This window comes from Oratosquilla oratoria, chromosome 43, assembly GCF_046742065.1.
Source record: "Oratosquilla oratoria isolate Oo_2021 chromosome 43, ASM4674206v1, whole genome shotgun sequence".
In the NCBI taxonomy this organism is placed as follows: Eukaryota; Metazoa; Arthropoda; class Malacostraca; order Stomatopoda; family Squillidae; genus Oratosquilla; species Oratosquilla oratoria.
The window spans coordinates 18,735,132-18,749,188 of NC_134819.1; the positions used below are offsets into that span (position 1 = coordinate 18,735,132).

Sequence of the window (14,057 nt, forward strand, 5' to 3'; positions counted from 1 at the left end):
ATGCGAGTATTATTACGACACATCGTACGGCTGGCATTGGCTGCTGCCACCGAGATCTAAGTCCATGACGCCTACGTGTGCGGCACTGTATGGAAGGGGTTAAGTCAGAGAATCTCATGTGATATGGTGTGTTCAGATATATATTTGTCAATTTTGAGAAAAAAATGTTGATGAGCAAGTGTCCTATTTGCTCTTTTACATGTTTGATGAACAACTCTCACCCTTACCCCTCTGACTGAATGCCATTTTTGCAGAAGAATACTTTTCTTTCATTTTGAGAAAAAGTATAGGAATGTATATACTCTGACTGATAAACCTTTTTTCCTAAAAAAAAAGTCCCAAACCCCTATAGTACGCCTACTCTGACATGCCAAAAACATGTGGGTAATATATTAATCAATTCCAAAGTGATGGCTCCTACTGCACAACTCCAGGAGTATGTTCCTCAATTTCTTCTTCCTTTTCAACTCCTGGCCTACCTGTGGTTTTTGAATAAGTTGAAGATGTGGAGACAAAGTTGGCATTAACCTCTTCAATATGAGTCAAATTCTTGTGGGCAGCATCAGCTTTCTGATGTTTGGTGATTGGATGATGCATCACAATACTCGCATTACAGTATAAAATATAAAAATACAACTGTATTATTTGTTCGCTTTCACTCAGAATATTAACCCATTCAGTACAATAACACCTACGTAGGCATCATGAGGCGTGGGTGGGTATATGAGGATGCTATTTTTATATTTTGTAGTTGTAGCTGAGTGACCCCCATATTCTGTGAATTGGCTTGATCATGTTTTCTGTGGTTATTGATATGAAGGGTGAAAGAAAATGAGTAATATAGCTGTAACTTTATGTTTTATAATGTGAGTATTGTGGTGCATCATCCAATCATTGTACATCAGGCAGTTGATGCTGCCAGCAAGAATTTGACTTGTATTGAAGAGGTTAATAACCACAGAAAACCTGATCAGGCCAGTTCACAGAATATGGAAGTCACTCAGCTACAACTACAAAATAAATATGATCAGGACACCAATGCCAGCATCCTTGTTTACCAACTCACACCTCATGACACCTACATAGGCATCATAGTATGGAAGGAGTTAAAAAGGGAAAGCAGAAAGGATGAGCAATAGAAGAGGAAAGTGACTCAAGACTCCTTCAAGGGTGGAGATAGGTCTCCAGTTATGTAGAAACCTGCATGACTCTGGTCAGTGTATCTCCTAGTCCCTAAAGCACTAACTGCATAAAACTTATGCAGTCAATACCTCATACAGTAGCTAATGCAACACAATTTTGTTCAACGGAGAAACAGAAATGGAACAAAACAGTCATATGATCAAAACCCATTTTGTCTCAATTCCACCTCTTAGCATTGACGTGATCACTGAGAGACTAAGAAAAAGAATGACATGAATAAGGGGTCCATGAACTAGACAGCAGTGGATCTCAAGGGGGTAAATAAATGGAATTAGATCATCTCTAGTCTAGTGACATAATTTACCAATTTTGTTTCGCTAATTCCATATGATTTTAATCCTATTAAAAGGAAAACGTATTACCCATTGATATTCTATTTCCTCTTGATTCTGGCCCATAGCTAAACAAAGCCATCAGGTGTTACTCAGTGTCATCAGATCAACCGCATCCATGAGATGCCAGGTGGATATACAGTATACCTTACCTGAAGTCTTTCAAGAAGTGGGCGGACAGCCTCATCAGCCGGGAGGGAATCTGGCGACCAGGCCAAGTGGAACACATCTCTCTGGAGGTCTACACGTAGCTGAGAAGGAAAAAGAGGAGATAAGTCATATGCATTTATGGGACTAGACTGTGTCTATTATGGACATTGTACTATCAAACTATTAAAACAATGGGTAAGGTTACCACTTCACCCAATTTTTGGTAAATCTTCCTCTGATGATTCATCAGTATCACATGGCTTAAATAATATGCCTTGTGCTATCTAACTAGCAGGAATATGATAAAACATATAGTTATGTAAAATTCTTTATTTGTACCGTCTATCATCCACAAGGATGACACAATTAAGCCTGTTCATGCATATAGTGGGGACATTGAATTTTGGAAATGTTTCACATACAGTACATTGGTAATGTAGTGCATAACAGTGGTGGGTCATATCAGGAACTCTTTCCAAGTATTAGCATTGCCCATGATGTTATGGACACACTCAACCAGAGCCTTGATAATAACTATGCAGGAAGACTAAGCTCTGAATCTTCAAGTCACTTGTGCTACCTGTCTTGCTGTATGGCTGTGAGACATGGACATTGAATATTGACACAAAAAGGCATCTTGGTGTCTTTGGTACTATGTCTTTGGTACTAAGGGAATCATGAAATATCACTAGAATGACTTTGTCAAACCATATCTTGTACTGTGAGACTCAGTCCACTCCTGTTACCAGCATAGTTCATGAAAGTCAATTCCTGCTATATGGGCATGTGGCACATTGCCCAGATGTTGATTCCACTCACAGGGTTGTCTCGATGGAGGAGACGAGGGGGACGGCCACAGTACCCATGGTTGAAGCAAGTGAATCGAATTTGTTGAGAATATTTTGGACTGGGAAGGATGGGTGCATCAGACTTTGCTCAGACAGACAGTGAGGACTGGAGACATTCGTGTGAGGGAAGCAATGTGCCCACTGGTGTATGCTCCTAATTCATGATGATACACCGCCTCTCCCCAAAAAAGTGTTTACCAGCCACACTATCAGTAATGAATTTACCAAGTCAACAAAATAGAAACACTGGGAAAGGAGGTGGGGTAAGGCCAGATTCTTTGTCCCATAAAAGAAGAGAGAAATACACATGACAAAGTAGATTTCTGGGAAAATACCTTGTTAAGTATATCAATATAGAACACAATAATCCAGTGGGTAAAGGAAATGACCTGGGTTAGAGGAGATGACACTCCCACAAAGATTAGATGTTACTAACCAAAGAGCCAGACATCATCAGCTCCTTGAACTACCTTTGCCCAAATGGAAAAAGTGACCATGTTACAATTGAATTTCAGCTGAAGGATGAGGATATAGAGCCAAGGAATGAAACACACTGGCAAGGGAGACTCAATTTTAGTAAAACAAGTTACTTAGGGTTGAGAAAATCCTTTGAAGGAACAAACTGGAAGGAATTAATGAATACAGTCAAACCTCGGTTATCGAACGCTTCTGTTCTCGACCAAATCGGTTTTCGACCAAAAAGTTCGAGAATTTTACGTCTCAGAACTCGACCAAATTTCGGCTCTCGAACAAACCGAAAGAAGCCGAGCGTACCCGAACGCGGCTCACTCGCGAGCCGAGAGAACTCGAATGCTAAGGACGCTTCCTCCGTAGCGCATTTGCGATCAAAGTTCATTTCGAGCAGACGTGTTCGTTCTTATTTACGTAAATCTGACTTTTTTCATCTTTGCATTGTGTATTAGCCCCTAATCATGGGTCCAAAGAAAGCAAGTTCAAGTGGTGAAGAAAAGAGGAAAGTAGTGCGCAAAACTATTGAATTTAAAAAAGAATTAATAGCGAAATATGAATCTGGCGTTCGTGTGTCTGCGTTGGCTAAGTAGTTTGGGATGGCGAAATCGACGATAAGCACCATCCTAAAAAATAAAGACCAGGTTAAAGCAAGTGATGTGGCTTAAGGATCAAGTGTTTTTAGCAAACAAAGGCCACAGGTATTGGAGGAAGTGGAGAAACTTTTGCTGATTTTCATAAGTGAGAAACAGTTAGCAGGTGATACTCTTAGTGAAGATGCAATTTGTGCCAAAGCAAGACAATTGTATGAAGATTTGATAAAAAAATATCCTAGCATTATTCCGGAAGGGTTTGATTTTAAAGCAAGCAGAGGGTGGTTTGAAAAGTTTAAGAAAAGAAGTGGGATACACTTATTTATGGTAAACAGTATACAGTGCAGTTTATGGTGTAAAATAGTAAAAAAAAAAAAAAAATAGAAAAAGTTGTTTTTTAGACTTGGAACGGATTAAAATTATTTACATTGATTATAATGGGAAAAATTGTTTCGGTTTTCGAACAAATCGCTTTTCGAACAGCCTTCTCGAACGGATTATGTTCGAAAACCGAGGTTTGACTGTACTACAAGAATAAGGAGGAAATGTGAAATCTTTCTTGACATTTACAACCTAGGACTGAACAAATATGTGCCAAGGGACTAGAGAAAAGAAGCAAAAACAGGATTGGTTTAACAAAGTATGAGATTGCAAAAAAAAAAGCCAGGGATGTGGCTTGGGAAAATGGAGAGACAAAAGAAACAATAAAACAAAAGAAACTTACAAACAAGCTAGGAATGCACCTGAATTTGCAGAGAGGAAGAAAACAGTTTTGAAAGAGGTGTAGTAGAAAAATGCAAAGATGAACCAAAACTGTTTCACAGGTTCTTAAATGGTAAACTGAGACACAGGGAAGAAATTGCCAGGTTAATAAGAGGCCTCAGCTCAGGCAGAAATAATAAATGAAGGTTTCCAATTGCTCTTCAAAAAGAGTGTAACTTTTTTGAGAAAACTGAGGGGAGCAAAAAACAAGGTTTAGCAGATATAAATGTCGAAGTGAGGGAAGTGCTCAATCTCCTAGGATCATTGAATGTGGCAAAAGCCTCAGGATCTGATGGCATCTCAAACTGGATATTTACAGAATGTAGGGAACAACTAGCAGACAAGATCCACAGTCTTATTATATGTTCATTGAACTAGGGCAGTGTGCCACTTGATTGGAAAAGGGCAAATGTAGTGCCAATTCACAAAGGTGGAAACAAAGAAACACCACTAAATTATAGGCATAAATACTTGGAATAGCTTAGATGGTGTTATACCCCAAGATCAAACAATACATGAGTTCAAATCTAATTATGATAATTGGAAATCAAAGATATATATTAAGTTGGAACTGTATTTGGATTTGAGTCTAGGTATGTTGGAAGATTAGAGAATAAGAGGCAGGACCTAACAAGTGTTGCTCCTTTCCTGTATATAACAATTGAGTAAATACACACACACACACACACACACTTTCAACGAACGGACGGCTTGACGAACGCTCTGAAGAAAAGTGCAGATTGAGGATACCAACGCAAAGAGAAGTGCCTTTTTGTATTTGCAGGGGGGGGGAATTGCTCGTGAGGTAGTGGGAAAGTAAGGAAAGAGGAGAGGGGGAGGGATTACTGGGGAAATGGAAGGTAATGAGGATGTGGAGGACTTGGCCCAGGCAGACGGGCGGAAGGTCAACATGAAACGACCACCGGATGACGAAATGGCAAATAAAAATGTAAAGATGAGAAGTATAGAGAGGAGAAATACAGTAGAAAGTGACGAGAATATGTTCCAGGGATTTAAAGAGGGTGGGGGGGACACAACCCCCCCCAGACTGATAAGACTAGAGGAGAGAGTTGATAAGGTGATCGAGGACTTGGAACGTAAGTTAGGTAATGTAGGCTCCATTCTCCAAAGAATTGAAAGATTGGAACAACTAGAGAAGGCTAACAGAAACTTAACTGAAGAAGTAGAGGACCTAAAAAGACAGTTAGGAAATGTAAAGGAGGAGAATGAGAAATTGAAGAAGAATAGTAATGAAAACAGTGAGAAAATAGCTACAGAAGCTAAAAATTGGAGAATAACTCAAGAAGGGAATAAGGTTTCATTCACTGACATAGTCAAACAGCAATTGAAAGAACATAATGAAGACTCAGTTATTAAAGTGATGAGACAGAAGGAGAATATAGTAAGAGAATTAGCTGACAAAAAGAAATGTATAATTATATTAGGAATGGAAGAGAAACATAACCCAGATAGAACCGCAAGAATCAAGGAGGAAAATGAAAGGGTAAGCAGTTTATTAAAATTAGTCCAGGAAGATGAACCAGAAATTATAAAGGAAATTGAGGAAAAATTCAGACTCGGAAAATATAGTACAGATAAGACCAGACCAATTAAGATTAAATTCAGGTCACAAACAACGGCAGAGAAAATTCTATCCAAGACAGGGAAACTAGCAACAAATGATCAATATAAAAAGGTATGGATAAAAAGAGAAATGAATAAGGAGGAAAGAGAGGCAGAAAAGCAGAAAAGAATTGAAGCTAAGGCAAAAAACGAGGAAAGAACGGAGTCAGAGAAAGAGAGATTCTATTGGAGAGTAGTGAACATGAAAATAAAGCAGTTCGACATACTAAAGAAAAACATAAGGGAAACAGAGAACACAATGGAAGTGGCAGAAAACTAAGAGTGTCTTACACAAATATAGATGGATTGATAACAGGATTGAATGAACTGAATGATTATTTGAAAGAAAAAGAACCGGACATAATGGGAATTGTAGAAACAAAATTAAAAGGCCCACTACCACCCAACAGTGTAGGACATGATACATACAATTATTGGATTAGAAACAGAGAGAAAAAACAAGGGGGTGGAGTTATGTTCCTGACAAAGAAGGATATAAACGTGAAAGGTGTCATATATGGAAAGAATACAGTAGAGATGATTATGATAGAAGTGGAAGACCGAGATAAGAAGAGCAGAAAATTTGTGATCAACTATGTGCCTCCGAAAACAGCCTCATGGGAGGAGAATGAACATAAAAGTATGTTAGAGGACACAAAGATAGCATTAACTAAAATAATGGAAGACGGAGGAAGAATAGTTATGATGGGCGACTTTAATTGCAAAGAAATCTGCTGGGAAGAAATGACAGTAAAGAGTGGTGATGACTCATGGGGAAATGCTCTACTTGAGATGATTACTGACCATTCAATGACACAATGGATACAAGAGAACACTAGGTATAGAAATGAAGAAGAACCATCGAGGCTAGACTTAATAATTACATCTGAACCTAGAATAGTGGACAAGATTGAATATAAAACACCAATAGGTAAAAGTGACCACATATTGATTGAACTGGAACTTAATGAAGAAAAATATATGAAAAGAAATGAACAATATAGAAAAGGAAGAATGATGTATGAAAAAACAAACTTTGATAAAATAAGAGAATTCTTCCAACAAGAAAACTGGGAAGAAATATACAAAGAAGAAACATCAGTGGAAGAGAAATGGAATATTTTGACAAAAATTTACAAAGAAGGAGTGGAAAAGTATGTCCCAAGACAAAAACAAGAAAAAGAATATGTAAAATGCTGGTACAACAAAAGTTGTAGGGAGTTAAAAGACAAAAGAGACAAAGCCTGGACCGGATGGAAAAAAGACAGAAGACCTGAAAAATGGAAAATATATACTGGTTATAGAAATGAATATGTACAAAAGTGCAGAGAGGAAAAAAGAAAATATGAAAAAGATGTTATAGAAAAGTGTAAAGATCAACCAAAACTATTCTACAGATTTGTAAACAATAAACTGAAAAACAAACAAGACTTGGAGAAATTAAGACAAGGGGGAGTTGAATACACTGAGGAAATGGAAATGGCAGAAATTATGAACAAACATTTTAAATCAGTGTTTACAAGGGAAAATATACAACCTGAAGAGATTGAGTGGAAGGAAAAAGTCCCCCCTATGGAAGAAATAGAAGTAACGAAGAATGAAATATTGACACACTTGGGTAATTTTGATGTCAGAAAATCGCATGGGCCAGATGAAATAGCAAACTGGATTCTGAAAGAATGTAGGAATGAACTGGCAGACAAAATACATAGCATAATAAGCAGTTCCTTAAAAGAAGGAAAAGTTCCAGAAGATTGGAAAAAAGCAAATATAGTACCTATATATAAAGGAGGAAATAAAGAAGAACCTACCAACTATAGACCAGTCTCTCTAACAAGTACAATAGCAAAAATATGTGAAAGAATTATCAAAAGTAGATGGGTAAAATACTTGGAAAAAAACAACGTACTAAATCCAAGGCAATTTGGATTCAGACAAGGACGATCATGCGTCACCAATTTAATATGTTTCTATTCAAGGCTAATAGATATAATACAAGAAAGAGATGGATGGGCTGATTGTGCATTTCTAGACCTAAAAAAAGCTTTTGACAAAGTACCACATAAGAAGTTGCTTAAGAAATTAGAATATGAAGGAGGAATACAAGGTAAATTGCTAAATTGGATGGAAGACTTTTTGCAAGAAAGAAAAATGCGAGTAGTGATAAGAGATCAGCACTCAAAATGGAATGAAGTAATAAGCGGTGTCCCGCAGGGAACAGTTCTGGCCCCAATAATGTTTGCTATATATATTAATGATATGGATGAAGGAATTGAAAGCTATATGAGCTTCTTTGCAGATGATGCAAAATTACTGAAAAGAGTGAAAACTGAAGAAGATTGTGAATCACTACAGAGAGATCTAAATAAAGTACAAGAATGGAGTAGGAAGTGGGAGATGGAGTTCAATACAAAAAAGTGTAGTATAATGGAATTTGGAAAAAGCAAAAACAGAATAACAGGATCATATAATTTGGGAGAAGAAGGAATAAAAAGAGTAGAAAATGAGAGGGACCTGGGAGTCATTGTTATGAATAATATGTCACCTGAGAAACATATAAATAAGATTTTTGGAGAAACTTATAATTTAATAAGAACAATCAAAGTGGCATTTACATACCTGGATGAAGAAATGGTGAGGAAAATCCTAGTCACCCTGATAAGACCAAGATTGGAATATGCAGCAACGATATGGTCACCAAGTACAAAAAAATGTATAAAAAAACTTGAAAGAATACAAAGAGCAATTACTAAACTGGCACCAACACTCTCAAAACTATCATATGAAGAGAGACTACAAAAACTTAAACTACAGACACTAGAGCAAAGAAGAGAGAGAGGAGATTTGATAGCTATTTACAGAATCATGAAAGGCATAGAAATTACTGATAGAGAGAATCTGATAAAATGGGATGACAGAAATACAAGAGGACACGGAAAGAAAATAAAAAAAGACAACTATAGAAGAGATTTGAAAAAGAACAGCTTTCCTCACAGAGCAATAGACAGTTGGAACAAGTTAGATGAGAAAGTGGTGTGTGCAAAAACAATACATGAATTTAAAAATAGTTTAGATAAAATGAGATATGAAGACGGGACCTCACGAGCATAGCTCCCCTTCCCGTAAAATACAACTAGGTAAATACAACTAGGTAAATACACACATATATATATATATATATTTATTTTATTTTTTTCAAACCACAGGAAATAAAAAGATTGGAATACTAAAAGTTTTCACCTTATTAGGGCATTTTCAGAGTACAAAGAAAAATAATAAAGGACAATATAAATATGGAAATAAGAAAGAAAATGGGGAAGGTCACATCAACATATATACACTTCGATGGCTGTCGTGCACAAAAAATATATAAATACATACACACATAATTGTAAATGCTTACAAAAATGCACATACTGCACACATACAATAATAAATAACAAAACATAATGAAATAATTGAATGAATAAATAGACAATGATGACATATATGTGACCAAAAGTACTTTGGGACATTTGGATCCAACAAGATATTATGATAGAGTGTTATGGTGTTGACTATTCTATTGATGATGAAAATATCTAGTTTATACAAACCTAAACTCAAATGAATATTATCATCAAAAGTGCATTTGATAAAACTAGATTCAGTTATGTTTCTTTTTAAGGCAGAATTACTGTACAAACAAATATTTTATTGTACCTTGTCCTAGTCAATAGTACAGTTGGTGTCCCTTACATGGACAAAAACCCCACTAGACATTTGGCCTATTCTAACACCATACTTATACTGGCTCATCCTTATATTCAATTCTTTGCCAGTTTGACCAATACAACAAGAACTACAGTGTTTGTAGGGAATGATGTAAACACATCCTGCATTAATATAAAAGGGAATTTTTAATGAGGAGTTTTTTGATAGTGTGGTTCCTAAAAATAGCATTGATATTGAACTCCTTAAGGATATGAGGAAGTCTTATGAAGTTTCTGTGAAAGGGAAGAACTAATAGATTCTTCTTGCAAAATTGAACTTTTTGTGAAGTGTTAAAGTAAGTCATCCTGGCCCTATTCTGGGATTTATCTACAGCATATTTTGGATATTTCAGGTCTGATGGAATGTCATATATTCTTTTTATTTCCTCATCTAAAAATTCTTACAAAGCTCCCCCTGACAAAGGCATTTTGAAGGATATCACCTCCATTGTCACCAGTCATACAACCGTGATTCAAGAACATTATCAACAACAACATCCCCCACCCTCTCCACTTGCATATTTGCACCCAGCTACCCCCACCCCAAGAATCCTAAACATTTCACAACTCTAGCCTCTACATCTTCGCAAGATCGTCCATGTGATTAACACATATTGCCAATGCCATGCATTACCACACACATCACATCATCTTCCCAAGGTGGTGAAACATTGAAGAACATGTAATTTGCTTTACCTCAGCATGGTTCTCCCAAATTTGTTTCTACAGAGATCTTATTGCCCACTGAAGAAACAAGTCAACCAGGTAAATTGAAGATCATAGATACTTATACCCCAGGTGCCCTACAAGACTAGGATGGAATTCTTCAACCTAGTACTTGCAAGATAAAACATTTCATGTTACATGGTAACAAAAAATAGGGAAAACACTTTCTAGCCATTGTCAGTAATACTTCACCTTCGACACTTAGACTAAATAGGCATACCTTGTTTGCCGGACAGATAGTGTTACCACCAGACAGGTAGTGCATTATCAAAAAATCTGGGGTTCATTTCCATCAATGAGTAACCAATCTTAATTTCCTTAGATCAGTCTGCGTTACTGCATATGTGTATATTTACCTAGTTGTATTTACCTAGTTGTAATATATGGGAGGGGAGCCATGCTCGTGGTGACCCGTCTTTGTATCTCTCTGCATCAAGTCTTATCTTAAAATCTCGTATAGTGTTTGCACATACTGTTTTGTTGTCTAATTTGTTCCAAGTACAACCACTCTTCGTTTAATGACCTACTCGGTTAACGACAACACGGAGTAAGGATGGGCTTTATGACAGACCAATATTCGTTTAACGTACGGTAAATCTCCCGAAGTTATGACGTTGTGTACGATAAGTTGGCGGAGGCAAATTTGTATGATGTTACAAATGAACTTGTATGGTGGATATTAGCTGTGAGGTAAAGTGTTCTGAAGCTTAGGTCTACATTACCATCCTGCAAGCTGCAAAAACTACCTAGGGTACAGTATATACCGGTATTGGTAAATTTTTAGTTTCGACCATGGGCGCAATATAGCAATAGAAAATTATTAATTTTGTGAATTCTAATGTATCAATGTAATGTGCAATTTTGTGAGCGAAAAAAAAGGTGCTAAAACAGATTTCGTAAGTAACGAAGTCGTGTCGGACGAATGGTATGCCATATTTGTTATGATAGATGCCGACATCGAAGAAATGAAAGGATGATAGATTAGTCTAACCTAAACTAAACTAAACTAACCTAACCTGTGTTTAATAAATCATTACCTGCAAATTAAATGTCATCCGGCTCGTCCTCGTTGTCGTCATCGGGAGAGACATTGGTGGGCTTTTCAACCACTCTCTCAGCTTGCGGGGTATACAAAGTTCTTGCAGCTTGAAGGAATGCATGTATCTCCGCTCCATAACATTCCTTCAAGAAAATGTACCTGGCGAGGTACTATCGGAAGTACCTAGGCCGTCAATTGACAGACGACAAGATGGCGTCCCGATCCTATGCTACCAACTTCGTTCATTAGCATATTTGCTTGTAGCAAGGTATTTTTTATTTTCATTTCCGCCCACAAAATTGCATATTATGTTGATACATTTTAATTTACAAAATTAATAATTAATTTTCTATTGCTATATTGTGCCCATGGTCAAAACTAAAAAAATACCCTGGTATTTAATATGGAATGTCAGCATATGCAGATTTGGTCATACACGGTAATTTCAGGAACCTAGCCACCGTGTTCTTTGAGGGCTTTCTGTACTATCAAAACAGTAAATAAAGCTTTAATGTACTGTATAAAAGAGGGAAAATACACAAAAATAGAGATACATGTATTGCTGGACATTGTACATACAGTACATGTATGTACAGTATATGTATACACTTTCGCTTAACAGCCAATTCGGTTAACGACAGCAATGCTGGTCCCAATTGTCGTCATTAAACGAGGAGTGGTTGTATTTATTGCTCTGTGTGAGAAACTGTTCCTTTTCAATTTTTTTCTATAACTGTCCTTTTTCATTTTTTCCGTGTCCTCTCGTTTTACCGTTGTCCCCCACTAACAAGTCGTTCCTGTCTAAAACTTCCATTCCTTTCATTATTCTGTAGATACTCAGCAAATCTCCTCTTTCTCTTTGTTCCAAAATTGGTAGATTCAATTTGGACAGTCTTTGCTCATATGTTAGTTCGGCGAGAGTCGGTGCTAGTTTGGTTGTCGCTCTTTGTATGCTTTCTAGTTTCTTAATATTCTTTTTGGTACTGGGTGTCCAAAGTGATGCTGCGTGCTAAAGTTTTGGTCTTTTTAGTGTAGTTAGTATTTTCTTTATCATTTCTTCATCCATATAAGCAAATGCCATTTTGATTGACCTCAATAAGTTGTAAGCTTCTCTGAATATTTTATTTATATGCTTATCTGGTTTCATGTCCTTTCCAATCATCACTCCAAGATCTTTTTCCGAGTTTGCTTTTTTTTTTCCCCCCCAATTCTGTAATCTTTTGATATTCTGTTTTTACTCTTTCCAAATTACATTATACTGCATTTCTTTATATTGAATTTTACTTCCCACTTTTGAGTTCAATTCCAGATTGTGTCCAGATCTTGTTGCAATGAGTTGCAGTCCTCTTCCATTTTTACCTTCTTTAGTAATTTTGCATCATCTGCAAAGAAATTCATATAGCACTCCACGCCTTCATTCATGTCATTAATGTATACGGTGAACATGATTGGGGCCAGTACTGATCCTTGCGGGACACCGCTTTTTACTTCTTCCCAGTTGGAGAATTTTTCTCTAATTACAACTCTCATTTTCCTCCAAATCAGGAAGTCTTTCATCCATTCCAATGATTTTCCTCTGATGCCATCTTTTGACTCTATCTTCTTTATTAGTTTCCTAAGTGGTACCTTATCGAATGCCTTTTGCAGGTCCAGAAAAGCACAGTCCGCCCACCCATCTCTTTCTTGTATTATGTGTATTAATCTTAAGTAAAAGCATATTTTTCAGTAATGCACTAATGATCCAGCAGGAATTCACCCAGCCCTGCTTGTTTGGCAAAGCCTCCCTGTATATCTATCCAATACAGGAGAATACAAAGACACAACACCAATGTGGCCATCCATTCAGAGGTCAAACCCAAGATCAACCCAGATGAGTTGAACCCCATCGAATTACTGGAAGTAAAACTACAACTTTGGAAAAATTTGCAAACCTACAGAGTGGCTATCGCACCTAAGTACTACAGCATTATATACTCCTGCCTACAGAATCAAAATGTATACAAAGTATAATGTCTTAGTTGCCAGATGTCTCCACAGGACAACTATGGAGCATGCATACTCTCCCCCTTTTACCTACACAGACCTATAATTGCATATATATCTATGCACTCATATATACATCCTATTGTGAATCTTTGTATGATGTTGTTATGGATATCTATATGATAAGGCACACCCCTTGCTCATAGCAAACCATGAAAACTCCGTGCCAGGAATTCCGCTGGCATTGCTGGAAAGTTGAGTCATGAGCTTCACACATAGGACCAGTCCTGTCTGTAGCTAGGACTTCTCCAACCAGGAGGTCTCATTGTTGTTGTGGTGAATTATAATAGACATATATGTACTCAAGGGTTTCATTGCAATAAATATTACCAATAATATCTATGGATTCAAGCAGCCATCTTTGCTTATAAGTGGACTTTGTAAGTCAGCGAGACATACAACAGCACAAGGGCAGCTGCGAGAAAGTTGCATTGTTTATATCGAGTCATTTCTACTTAGTTTATATCTTCCCTTGACTCCCCACTGCAGTTTTATTTTGTGATTTTGATATTAGAAAT

The 14,057-nt window shown here is 37.0% G+C and overlaps 1 protein-coding gene across 1 annotated transcript in view; it reads right to left on the bottom strand.

The window, feature by feature from the left end:
- The window catches only part of unc-13-4A (BAI1 associated protein 3), a 207,203-nt gene that overhangs the window by 20,149 nt on the left and 172,997 nt on the right, over positions 1-14,057 (bottom strand). The window contains exon 25 of the mRNA XM_076179939.1: positions 1,688-1,786. Within this exon, the coding sequence (XP_076036054.1) occupies positions 1,688-1,786 (99 nt within the window). The remainder of the gene's footprint in view (positions 1-1,687; positions 1,787-14,057) is intronic.